This window comes from Motacilla alba, chromosome 24 (genome assembly GCF_015832195.1).
Source record: "Motacilla alba alba isolate MOTALB_02 chromosome 24, Motacilla_alba_V1.0_pri, whole genome shotgun sequence".
Classification (NCBI taxonomy): domain Eukaryota; kingdom Metazoa; phylum Chordata; class Aves; order Passeriformes; family Motacillidae; genus Motacilla; species Motacilla alba.
In genome coordinates, this window is record NC_052039.1 from 6,167,392 (window position 1) to 6,180,547 (window position 13,156).

At 52.5% G+C, this 13,156-nt stretch overlaps 1 protein-coding gene across 1 annotated transcript; it reads left to right on the forward strand.

Annotated features, from left to right (window-relative positions):
- The first annotated feature begins 1,193 nt into the window (after positions 1–1,193).
- On the forward strand, positions 1,194–9,675 carry ANKK1 (ankyrin repeat and kinase domain containing 1). Its single transcript, XM_038161235.1, has 8 exons — positions 1,194–1,378; positions 3,253–3,547; positions 3,868–4,019; positions 4,894–4,943; positions 5,028–5,183; positions 5,399–5,517; positions 6,387–6,432; positions 6,778–9,675. The coding sequence occupies exons 1-8, from the start codon at positions 1,194–1,196 to the stop codon at positions 8,121–8,123; spliced, it is 2,349 nt and encodes a 782-aa protein (XP_038017163.1). The 3' UTR covers positions 8,124–9,675.
- The last annotated feature ends 3,481 nt before the right edge of the window (positions 9,676–13,156 follow it).

Below are 13,156 nucleotides of genomic sequence, written 5' to 3' on the forward strand. Positions count from 1 at the left end.
GCACAAGACCCAGACGAGGGTTTTAAACCCCTTTTCAGCTGGAGGTGTGTGCGCTGCTCCTGGTGCTCACATGGTGAGGCTTAAACTGCTCTGACCAGTCTGTGCTCCTCCAAACACCCGCTTCAGGGAGATTTTATTTTATCCCTGAGGGAACTGCTCTGGTTTGCCACATTTCTGGTATTTCTGCTGAGTTTTTTTCCCAGCCTCATGCACTCACGTGCCAGTTCTGGTTGTTTTGGGTTTTTTTCCTGCTCTTTATCTTTCTAGAGTGTTTTTTCTAGAACTTCTCCCTCCAGCTACCTCTGGGGCGTGGGGGGGTTTACTCAGTTTTTTATCTTTCTGGAGTGTTCACCACCTCTCCATCCAGCTACTTCTGGGATTTTTATAACTCAGTTTTTCTTCTTTTTTGGAGTGTTCTCCACCTCTCCGTCCAGCTACTTCTGGGGGGTTTTCCTCTGATCTTTCTGGAGTGTCTTCCATGTCTCCATCCAGCTGCTTCTGGGTTTGTTTTTTTAATAACTCAGTTTTTCATCTTTCTGGAGTGTTTTCCACCTCTCCAGCCAGCTGTTTCTGGGGTTTTTCCCCTCAGTTCTTTCTGGAGTGTTTTCCACATCTCTCATGTACAATTTCTGCCTGCCGGATTTCTCTGTTCCCTCCAAGCCTCACCCTGCCCCAGTTCCCACCTCCCTTTCCCCCAGGCTGTGCCGATGCCCCAGCTGAGGAATCCCATCCTCAGCACGGAGCAATCACTGAAGGCTTGTCCTCTGCACCATTCCCACCTGGAATTTTTGGAGGATATCCAGTGCTGGATACGAGAGAGCAGAGCCACCCTGCCAGGCTGGAGCTGAGCCACGTGGGAATATGTAGAATTCACTGGGAATATGTAGAATTCACTGAAGGCTTGTTGAATTCACTGAAGGTTTGTCCTCTGCACCATTCCCACCTGGAATTCTTGGAGGATTTGCCCACCCAGTGCTGGATACGAGAGAGCAGAGCCACCCTGCCAGGCTGGAGCTGAGCCGCGTGTGAAAAGCAGAATATGTGAGCAGCCCCAGTGAGGATCCACCCCTTGGCAGGAGCTGCCAGGGCTCCGTGGGGTGAATCCCCACCTCCCCGGGCAGGGCAGGGCAGGGCAGGGCAGGGCAGGAGGAGCTCCCGTGCCTCCCCAGCAGGCAGGCAGAGCCAGCTGTGCCATGGGCACCGAGCAGGGCGGGCTGGGCAGCCTGACCGTGTTCAGCAAGGAGGATTTCGAGGATGAGTGGCTGCGGGTGGCCAGCGGGGGCTTTGGCCACGTGTACCAGGTGAAGCACAGGAGGTGGAGGACGGTCTATGCCGTGAAGTGCTCCCCGTACCTGCTGCAGGACTCCAGCCTGGACAGGTAACCCCTGCTCTGCTCTGCTCTGCTCTGGCCATCCCAGCTGGGTGGACTGGGGGATAAAACTCTGCACAAGGAGCTTCTGCTCCCCGGGAAGGGTTGGGTACCCAGAGGGAGTGGGAAATAGGAGGTCTGCCTTCCCTGTCTCGTGTGGGTGCATAAGGAGCACGGGGAATAGAGCAGGGCTGAAGCCTGGGGCTGAGGTCAGCACCCTCCACACGGATAAAAGCAGCCTGGTGGGTTATGTGCAGCTTGGCTGAGGTCAGCACCCTCCACATGGATAAAAGCAGCCTGGTGGGTTATGTGCAGCTTGGCTGAGGTCAGCACCCTCCACACGGATAAAAGCAGCCTGGTGGGTTATTTGCAGCTTGCACTGGACATTGGGGCTGAGGTGAATCCATCAAACTGAATTAATCATCAGGTTTAAAGATGAGGGGCAGAGGATTTACAGCTGGTTTTGCTGCCCTGCTCCCGTAGCCTCCAGACATCTCTTTCCTCTCCGTGGTGCACCTGCAGCTCCTCGCTGCTTCCTGCTCCGTGTCTCACCTGCAGAGACTCTTCTGGTGCCCACCTTGTGTCTGGAGATGGAGAGGGGCCAGGTAATCACAGCCACTGCTGATAACACATCCAATACAGGCAGAGCTGATGGAAAAACAGCAGAGTTGATGGACTTATTTAATCTAAAATTTTATTATCTTCAATTTGGAAGGATCCTGCCTGGATAAAAATCTCACTCTTGTGATTTCTTGTTACAGACAACAACTGAGTTCAGACTGAGCACTGACTGTCCTCAGTTTGCTCTGCAGGTTCTACATTTGCATTTTGTTCTTGTTTGTGGGGGAAAAAATAAATAATCCATTTTAATTTGGTATCTTATTAATTGTAGTAAAATACCCAAGATTCCTCAACCCACGGGTAGCTCTCACTGTGAGGAGCCTGCTAGAGGAAGTCTGGCAGAAGATTTTGCTTGGCTGAACCATTTTAGATCAATTAATGGCCTGGCCTAATTGCTGGCAGCTCAGCTCCATTTTAAAGGCACTTTTTAAAGGCACTCCTGGCACTTTGCTGCTTGGCTGCTCCCCCAAACTCGTTCAGCAGGTCGGGAGGGGTGAGCCTTTGGAGAATTTGGAGGAACAGGTCTGCCAGAGCTGGCAGCCAGCAGAGCCATGCCAGGCTTCCCCAGGGAGCAGAGTCACCGTGCCCAGGGACAGAGCTGCGGGCACAGGAGGAGCTGCAGGAGTGGCCAAGGCCTGGCATGGAGCTGTGCCAGCTCCTGGCACCCTGCTGCCAGGGAAACACTGGGAATTTCATGGGACCACACAGTGCTTTGGGCTGGGAGGAGCTCTGAAGCTCATCTGAATCCTCCCTGCCGTGGCCAAGGCACCTTCCACTGTCCCGGGCTGGCCTTGGACACTTCCAGGGATGGGGCAGCCTCTGGAATTCCGTGCCAGCCCCTCCTCGCTCTCACAGGGAAGAATTCCTCGCCATCCAACCCTGCCCTGGGGCAGTTTAAAGCCATTCCACCAGCGTGGCAGCACAGGCTCTCTGTCCTCACTGCCAGGGATTGAAACAAGTGCAAGTTTTTCATCTCGTTCCTGGTGGTGGCTGAATAAACCACCAAATAAACCTCAGCTCATTTTGAGAGGTCACAGCGCCGTTCATGTCAGATTTTAATCTGCAAAATATCCCTGTGTGGCAGCATTGTCATCAACTCAAGGGGGAATTTGGGATGAATCTTTTTGGGGTAGGCAGTGCTCGGAAAGGCTGGGTGTTACTAAGTTACTACAGAGTTACTGAGCCTGCGAATCAACTGATAAAATTTCTTGCTCCCGCTGTATTTTTTTTTAATTTTTTATTTTTTATTTTCCATTTTCCAGGACCAGCATGAACTGCCTAATGGAGGAGGCAAGCAAGATGGAGAAAATCAAATTCCAGCACATTGTCACCATCTACGGGGTGTGCAACAGCCCTCTGGGGATAGTGATGGAATACATGGCCAGGGGGTCCTTGGAGAGGATCCTTCCCACCCACAGAATGTCCTGGCAGCTGAAATTCCGGGTGATCCATGAGATGGGCTTGGCCATGAATTTCCTGCACAGCATGAGCCCTCCTCTGCTGCACTTGGATCTGAAGCCAGGGAATGTCCTCCTGGATGGGAACATGCACGTCAAGGTACGGCCTGAGGTTATTTCTGCCAGACAGGTCCAGAGCCCCAGTAAATCAGGTTCTTCAGGAACACGCATGAAAGAGTGACCTGTGGGGCGTTTAACAAGCAGCTGCTGAGCAAATGACACGGTGTTCTCAGGATCACACGGGGACTCTGGGCCAGCACTGGGAATTGAAGGCTCCAGCTGTGCTCAGTGGCTGCAGCTTGTCAGGGTTTTGTCAAGCTCCAGCTGCTCACACCTCCCCCTGCCCCTGATCCCAAAGATGGGCACCGCAGGAGGGTGAGTGCGAGCATTTTGGGGCAGCTTCCCTGTTCCTGCTTGCAGATCTCCGACTTCGGGCTGTCCAAGTGGATGGAGCAATCCAGCAGGATGCAGTACATCGAGAGCTCGGCTCTGAGGGGCACCCTGAGCTACATCCCCCCCGAAATGTTCCTGCAGAACAGCAAACCCCCGGGGATCAAGTATGATGTGTACAGGTGAGGGCTGGCCCAGGGCAACCAGGGGTGTTCCCAGGGCACCCAGGGGTGTCCCCGGGCTCTGACACCCAGTGAGGCGGGCTGGACACTGCCTCAATTGGTTTAAATTCTGGTTTTCTGCCTCCTAGAATGTGAGGGACACACTGGGGTGCCCCAGTGTGTGGAGACTGAGAAGGAGGGGGGTTCTCTGTGGATAATCAACATCCCAATGCACCCTCCCAAGGGAGCTGCAGGCTGCACTGCCCCAGGTGCCATCACACCCTGTTCCCAAAGACAAGTGAGAGCAGAGCCCACCACAGCCAGTGCTGCTCTTTCATCACAGTCGCTGCTGAGATTGATTTTAAAACAATTCCAATATTGCCTTATCTGCCTCAGTGTTCAGCTTCATTTTGGTCAGGAACAGGCAGAGAAGAGATTTCAGCGTGGCTTTTGTCCTTTTGGGCGAGGAGCTTTGCAGCACATTCACAGGAGTTCCACATCCATGGCTGGAGATTCCTTGGCTCCTTGGCTTTTGCAGCACAGAGGGTAGAGGGAAAGGAGGATTTGCACAGCCACAGGAACTTGCAGGAGCCAAGGGCTCAAAAGCCCAATGCGAATAAAGTGGAAAAAAGGCACTGAGAGCCTGACTTTGCCAGGAAAGGCTCCAAGTCACTCATTCACTTTTGGAGGGTGATGACCCCACTCTTACGGGGGATGCATGAGGCAGAACCACAAGGCCTGATCCTTTTGGCCTGGGAGATGAAATCCTTCTGCTCTGGGAGATTAAATCCTTCCCCCCTGAAGAAATTCTGTCCCGATCTTCCCATTTCTCCAGAAGGCAGAAGCAGTGAGTGCCTTTCATGTCCAAGCGCTCACAGCCTCTCCTCTCCCGCAGCTTCGGCATCGTCATCTGGGAGGTGCTCATGCAGAAGAAGCCTTACACAGGTAAACACCAACCCTGCACCCGTGCAATGTTTATTCCAGCCCTGTTCCCAGGCAGAACACCCAGAGCGTGCTGGACTTTTCCAGGGGCCAACATGATGGCCATCATCGTGAAGGTGGCAGCGGGGAAGAGGCCGGGGCTGGAGCTCGTCAGGGACGACTGGCCCGGGGAGTGCCACCAGATGGTCGACCTGATGAAGAGGTGCTGGGACCAGGACCCCAAGCAAAGGCCCAGCTTTGCAGGTGGGACTGGGGTGTGCATCAGCCAAGGGTCAGCCCCGTGGGTTGGGAAGCAGGGTTTGTGTCCAGTTTTCCGAGTTCCACCTCCGAGGTTGAACGGCTGGGTGCCCTTTTGCTGTCACACATCCCCTCATCCCTTTTCCCTCCCTTCCCACGCGGCTCCTGCCCGGCTCTGGAGCTGGGGCAGCCTGCACAGCTGAACTGCTCTGCCCTGGCAGATATCCCTGTGGAGACCGACGTGCTGCTGGCTCTGATCCAGAGCCTGGTGCAGGACCCGGAGAACGAGCGCCTGGTCAGGAAGATGTCCCACAAACCGGCCATCTCCAGGAGCCAGCAGGTGAGCAGAACCCCCCTGAGCCTCTCAGGTAGTTCCACCGAGTCTGCTCCTCGTTCTGACCAGATCTTGAGGCTCTTTCCCTTCCCAAAGGTGCACCTCAGCACCTTCACGGGGTGTCTGCACAGGCTGTGCCTCTGTGATTCATTTATGGGGATAAGACACCTGCAAATTAATTAACAAATGCACTGAATGATAAATAGTCTGGGATGAAAACCCTTTTCTGGACCTGCCCAGGTGAAGTGGGTTTATCATGGTGGCCTCAGTCACTAAAAGAAACTCAAGCAAGCACAGAATCACAGGGTTCTGTGTGCACAAAACTGAGGATGTTCCAGTTTGAACAACTCTCACAGAATGTTTTTAAATAGTTTGAAATCCCCATGTTTCTCTGACTAAGAAAAAAAATCAGGCTTCTGGATAGTCACGATGTAATCCCAGCTACTGGAGTAATTACGCCTAGAAAACAGGGAGAGATAGGAGTTGGGAATTATTGGTATTTAGAGGGTTTTGCCAAGCTGTGCAAGAAACCAGAGGCCAGAAGAAGTAGGGGCTTGGGGGTCCCTGAACAACAAAGGAAATCATTTTGGGATGCTGCCATGCAGTCAGGAAGCAGAATATGGGTGTGTTTGGGAGCAAATGAGCACAAGGAGGAAAAGCTCATGGATATCCAGAGATCATCTTCAGGCTCCCCCATTCCTGCTGTGCCACGACTGGCTTAGCTGAGTTTTGGGTGCAAAAACAGGATTGGATAAAAAACTCTCAAGTGATGACACAAAACTGCAGAGCAGCAGCAAAGGACATCGTGCAAACATTACAGAATGCAAATAAACACTCTGTTTTATCCTTTTCCTTTCCTCCTTTCTGAAAACAAGGGTGACAAAGAGGAGTTCACCTTCCCCCGAGACACCAGGAGTGGGGGTAAGTAGGGGACTGGCTTCAGAATTGAAAATTGAAGGGGAAGCTATAAAAGTTGTCTGTTTTGTTGCAGAAGGATGTGGCTCATAAGGTTTTCCTTGTGGGGGACATTTTAAAGTAAGGAAGAGTTGAGGTTGAGGAAAAGTTGAAGTTAAGGAAAATGAACTATTCAGGAAATAGGTACTGTGAGAGAGAGGCCAAATGTCCCAGTGCATGTCTGGCCTTATTTTACATTCCTCATCTCTCAAATGACTCCATTTCATGTCATCCCACAAAGAGCCACAAGCTCTCCCTCCCTTCCTGGGAGTTTTTCACTCTTTTTCTCCCGTTTTGCATCCCTGCCTTTAGGAAAGGACCCCCAGGAGGTTCCTCTCCCACCTCCACAGGGCGAGGCCGGGTGCCCCGAGGAGCTGGGGCCCGAGGAGCTGGGCAGGGTGCAGGAGAACGGCCTGACCCTGCTGCACCTGCTGGTGCTGCAGGGCAACGTGGGCAAGGTGCGCTTCCTGCTGGGCCGCGGCGCCGGCGTCAACGGCGCGGCGGGCGGCGGCTGCACCCCGCTGCTCCTGGCCGTGCAGCGCCGGCTCCCCGAGATCTGCGCCGTCCTCATCGAGCACGGCGCCGACGTCAACGCGGCCGACGAGGACGGCTGGAGCCCGCTGCACTTCGCGGCCCAGCACGGCGACGACCGCACCGTGCGGCTGCTGCTGGACCACCAGGCCCGCGCCGACGCCCAGGAGCGCGACGGGTGGACGCCGCTGCACCTGGCGGCCCAGAACAACTTTGAGAACGTGGCGCGGGTGCTGCTGTCCCGCCAGGCCGACTGCAACACGCAGGAGGTGGACGGCAAGACCGCCCTGCACGTGGCCGCGTGCTTCGGGCACGTCGGCCTGGTCAAGCTGCTGGCCAGCCAGGGGGCCGACCTGGAGAGGAAGCAGAAGAACCTCAGGACTCCGCTGCACGTGGCCGTGGAGAGGGGCAAGTTCAGGGTGGTGCAGTACCTGCTGAAGAACGGCATCTCCGTCAACAGCCTGGACCAGAACCACTACAGCGCCCTGCACCTGGCCGTGGTCAGGGGCAAGTACCTGATCTGCGAGAAACTCATCAAATACGGGGCCAACGTGGAGCTGAGGACGGACAAAGGCTGGACGCCCCTGCACCTGGCCTCCTTCAAGGGGCACATCGAGATCATCCGGCTGCTGAAGGGCAGCCGCGCCCGGCTGGACGCCAAGGGCGGCATGGACTGGACGCCGCTGCACCTGGCCACGCGCTACGGGGACGAGCCCGTGGTCAGCGAGCTGCTGCGCTGCGGGGCCGACCCCAACACGGCCGAGAGGTCCCACTGGGCCCCCCTGCACTTCGCCGTGCTCAGGGGCTCCTTCCTCAGCGTCATCAACCTCCTGGAGTGCCAGGCCGACGTCAACGCCAGGAACAAGGTGGGCTGGACCCCGCTGCACCTGGCGGTGCTCAAGGGCAACATGGCCATCATCAAGACCCTGCTGAAGGCAGGGGCCCTGCTGGACGTGGAGGACATCACGGGGTGCACGGCCCTGCAGCTGGCCGTGAGGCACCAGCGGGAGAACATCATCACCCTGCTCCAGGGCAAGGAGGCCTCGGGGAGCAAAGCTGGGAACAGGACTCTGAGCGAGGCGAAGATCCCCATGCCCAGGCTCATCCCAGGAAGGACAGACCTGTAAATTCACCAGCTCTGGAATCTGCAGCTTGAGCTTTCCCACGTCAGCCGTGATGCCTTAAAGCACCTTGTCCTGTCCCCTGCTGATTACAGGAAAATATTTGCCCTTTTTAAATGGAAGTTTTTGAGCGTGAACGCTCAGAGAGTAAAAGAAAATGAAGTTATTTGATGACAAGTTATTTTCCAAGCTTGTAGAACATTTTGGCTTGGTGATACTTTAGGCAGTGCTTTCCTACTGAATCCTTCCTGAGCAGGGATTTATGCACCCCCTGTTCACGCAGGCAGTGCTAAGCTGTGCACAGCACACACACGGCTTCCACAGCTTTTATTGCTTTCATCCCATGTTTTCCTACAGAGAAAATTGGTGTAAAATGGCCCTGGCACAGGTGGGAATTGAATCGTGAGATTCTCACCTGCTGCTGGCACAGCAATGTGTCACATTTCCTGACATCTCCTTTCTGTAACAAGAATCAAATAAAACAAGGCAGGGAGGAGAAATCACTGGCAGAGAGTATTGAAATGGATGCAGCACGGGGAACAGAAATTCCAGAATAATCACACACGAGATGTGGCTGCTTGCAGGTCAAGGTTGGAGTCATGTCTCTGGGGAGAAATAATTCCTTTCCTCCAGGAAGATGTTCCAGAGTCCTGTGAAAAACATCTTCTCGGTGGATTTGATTCCCTGGTGACAGTGAGAGCCCTGGTGTGCAGCTCTGACAGCCCTGCTGTGACTCCTGAGTCCCCAAACGTGCCTGCTGGGAGGGTGACTTGTCATGGCCTTGAGCTGGGAGGAGGCTGAAATAGAAACAAACAACCCCGGCTCTGCAGGGGAGCTGTTGTTGCCTGATAATGTGAGATTAAATGGGTTAAAAAGAGGGGTTAAAAACGCCCAACCTCTACTAATGCAGTTTTCATTTTGTATGAGCTTGAGGTATTGATGTGTATTTTGTCCAAACCCAGTTTTTCACAATGCTCTGGCACCAGAGCCTTTAGATATCGTTTAAAATAAATTTTAATGAAATGATTCATTTCTAACATTTGCCATTGGTGAAGTGGGGAGCTGGGCAGGTTATGAAATGAAACGCTGGTGACATTTTGGGTTGCAGGGAGTGTAAAAAATAGACTTTTTTATTGCAACCACCAAAAAAAAAAAAAAAAACCCAAAAGCTTGGCATTTCCCTGATTTACCTGCTTTGGATATTCCCTAATTTTGCCCAAGGAGGAAAGGCCTGGCTGAAGGAATTCTTGGGATGCTCAGAGCTTCCTGTGCAGCTCCTTCCCTCAGCCTCAGCTGTATTGATTCAGCAAATGTCTCCCCTGCTCGGTGTCATTTGAAATATTTACCCAGAAAAAAAGAAATCCAATTGCCACATAATTCAGCAGCTCCTTTCTGTCCCCGCTCCGGCAGAAAAACAAAACTCAGCTCGTATGTCATGGAATGTTCTCTACAAGAGCTTAATTAAATTTATAATGAAAATAACAGGGGATTAAGAAGACACGAGGGAAATACACTGCTCTTGCAGAGCATTCCAGAGGTGATAGAAGCAATTTGCAGAGAAAATTACCTGTTTGCTGCTCAGTTTCTATAGAAATTAAATGAGTCTTTACAAACTCTGGAAAAGTGCATTCCAGCCTCCGCTTTGTGACTGTGCAACTTGCAGCTTTATTTCTAAAATTATTCGTAGATCTCCATCCCCCCTCTTTTTTTTTTTTTTTTCTTTTCTTTCCCCTTTTTCAACTCCATTTCAGTCTTTTGTCCCTGCTGATAAATCTGCTGCTGATTATCTCACGTTCTTACCCAAAGTTCACATCCCGGGCAGCTCCTGGCAGGGCATGGCAGCAGCAGCAGGGCAGAAACCTCCTAAACAGCTCGTTTAGACTCCAAAAGATCAAAATTGGTGACGCTTATGCCTCAAAAATTATGGTTTTGGGGTACCCAGAGCTGCCTGGGTGAGCAGGGGCTGCTGCTGATGCTGGCAGGGAGTTTGGAATGACTCTGGAGTGCTGCTCTGAGCATCCCTGTGCTGCAGCAGCTCCTGACATCCTGAACCATGGTGATATTTTCAAACCAATTGCTCTTCAAAGCCCTCAGAGAATCCCAGCATGGTTTGGGGTGGCAAAGACAGAAAAACAGAGGGGGGAAATTTAAGATCCCTTCAAGCTGATCTTGTTCCAGCCCTGCTCCCTGCGGGAGTGACCCCGAGCTCTGTAAATGCTGGATGTGCTTGGGGCTGCCTGCACTCCCTCTGCACCATCTGCATCCCAGGGCATCCGTGGGGAAAGGGATGGGACTTCCAGGAGCCCACGAGCAGCACACCAAGAAACTCGGAGTGAATCAATCAGCAGAGCAGGGGATGGCTTCGGGAGGGGCTGGCGCTGATTTCCTAAGTGCTCTCTCAGTGCTGCATCTGACTGCAATATAAATTCTCTGATGTAAAATTCCTTTGAAGGGGAGATGCTTGTTGTGATGAAAACGTGGACGTGTCAGTGAGAAGTGTGGCTCTTCTGGGAGGGAGCGCTCACAGGAAAATGCTTGGAGTTGAATTTGGTTAAATCCACGTTTTGCATTGCTCCTGCTTCCCAGCGGCTGTGATTTGTTTGTTTGGCAGTGCTGCAATTATGCAGATATGGGATTAAATTAAAATTAAAATAATGCTGCGTTTTAGAGGAAAAGAGATCTGAATAAATACAGCTTGTGGGGGGGACAAAACCCTTATTTTTAGCAGAAATGCTTGTTTTTTTCCATAGCCCCTTAGGTGTGGAAAATCAAGATGTTTCTGACAGCAATGATGTGAATGTAGGAGGGAGTGATTTTAATGTAAGAAGGAATAGTGAATTCTCTGTGTTTCTTTTTCTTGCAAGGAGGTGGTTGTAGGCTCTGTGCTGTGGCAGACGTCAGTGTGAGACGTGCCTGGCTCCTGCTCAGCCTCTCCCTGGCCTGGCAGGATTCCTCCTGCTCCCATCCCAGCTCTTCCCTGTGCTCTCCCCAGCCCCAGGGAGGAGTTTTGTCCCTTCCTTTGCAATAAAACCAGGTTATCCCCTCAAAAAGCAGCGTGAGACGTGCCTGGCTCCTGCTCAGCCTCTCCCTGGCCTGGCCGGATTCCTCCTGCTCCCTTCCCTGTGCTCTCCCCATCCCCAGGGAGGGGGTTTGTCCCTTCCTTTGCAATAAAACCACGTTATCCCCTCAAAAAGCTGCTCCCCACCCAGCTCCATCAGTGCAGGTGTGAGCTCCACTTCCATTAGAATAATGGGAAAGGGCCTGGCTGGGAATCAAGGAGCACTTGCTGTTTGCTCCTAGCAGGCAGCTCATCCCCAGCAAGTTCAACATCTTTTGATCAGCTGCTGCTTTCCTCTCCTCTGGCTCAGAGCACAGCAGGGACCCCTCCTCCCGTGCAATTTGCTGCTGGCCTCCTTCTCTTCTTTGGGAAAAAAAAGAAAAAGCCCCACAAGCCCGGGCCCAGAAGTGATTGTTTTTAAACCTGAGGTCCCTGGCAGTGAGAGGTGGAGTTCAGCTCTGTGGGGACAGTTTGGGGAGGAGATATCACAGTTCAGGCTCTCATTTTGGCAATTCTGTGCTCCTCACACCCTCTGTGGCCTCGGGAAAAATCTTTTGTACCCAAACAAAGCCCAGGAAAAGGTTTATATCCCTCTGAGGGCACGCAGAGGTTCAGAGCCCAAAATCTGCTGCCCAGGCTCGGTTTGGAACCGTGGAATCTGTGAGTCCAAAGAGCTCTTTTTGTGGCAAGGATTGGTGCTCCCCACAGCAGTGTGCTGGGAGGAACAGAAAACCACCCCTGGAGCATCCCTGCTCTGAATTTCCCTTTAAAAATATATCAGGTACAGACATTTTTGTACAGATTTTCCAGATCACCTGCAAATGATCCAGGAGAAAATCCAGAGAACACAACTGGACTCCCCACCCTGGAGGGAATTTCTTTGGAATAAAAAGAAATAAATAATCCCCACCAGCCTTGCTGATAGAAAATGTCCTGTTAAAGACTCCAAGTCCATGTGGAGCAATTGCAGAGAGGAGCATTAGGCTGGGGTCAGCAATCAGGAGGGGCACTAATTAGCTGCAGGAAGGGCCAAAATGAGCCTTTGTTGCTGCTGTGCTACAAGGCCACGACCTCAGAAAGAAAAGGGACACGTTACAGACACAGAAAATTCAGCTGGGACAAAATTTTGGGGCGTTTCTGGCCTGGTGCCGTGGCAATTCCAGTGTTCCCCAGCACCAGCCTGCTCCTCAGCAAGGCACAGCAGCCTCCTCATCACCAGCAGGATTTTATTGCTGTTCTTTGGGCAAACCCTTAATAACTGCTCCAAGCAGAAAAAAAAAATCCTTACAAGGCGTTCAGGGAATTAATTTTCTCGCCTTGGAAAAGACTGCAGTCCAACAAAAGGTTTTGCTGAGGCTGCCCTGCCTTTTATTTTTATTTAAGTCTTTGTTTTGTAAGGATTTCTCCCAGGATTTCTCCCAGGAGAGCTGAGCTGGGCTCTTTGCTGCCCAACGTGCTGCTCCTTTTGGCTGAGCAGGGTCGTGTTCTGCTCCAGGGAATGCTGGAAAATGCCACAGGACATGAGCCCGCTCAGACATTAAAAAGTGGCAGGGAGGAATCATGAGAGAGAGAGACAAAACCAGAGAAAAGGTGGAATTCATCCGAAATGTGGTGAGCTTGGGAAATGCTGCTTTTGAGGTGATTTCGGGAGCCTGGGAGCAGCTCCTTGGCCCCACAGGATCACTGATGCTGGGAAAGGCCTCCAAGATCATATTTGCCAGCCTTGTTTTGGTGGGAAAGTCAGGACAGCAGGGAAGGGCAGGTGCCCAGCCCTGGAATTCACCTGGAAAATCTGGCCCAGGGCCTGGCCTCACCGGGTTTGTGGGCTGAGGGGGGAAATTTCAAATTGTGCCTGACACACAAGGCTGGATTTGGGGATTTTGGAGGCTGAGACAGCTGGAGGATGACTCTGGCTGCAGAAACAGCTTTTTGCCAGTGAGCTAAAGCTGTCAGTGAGCTGGTGCAGCCCCAGGCAGCTCCT

Bases quoted from the DNA above. Each gene is read 5' to 3' on its own strand.
- ANKK1 (XM_038161235.1), top strand. From the start codon at position 1,194: ATGGGCACCGAGCAGGGCGGGCTGGGCAGCCTGACCGTGTTCAGCAAG. The intron at 4,020-4,893 runs GTGAGGGCTGGC...CCTCTCCCGCAG, and splicing joins ATCAAGTATGATGTGTACAG to CTTCGGCATCGTCATCTGGG. The intron at 5,518-6,386 runs GTGAGCAGAACC...TCTGAAAACAAG, and splicing joins CCATCTCCAGGAGCCAGCAG to GGTGACAAAGAGGAGTTCAC.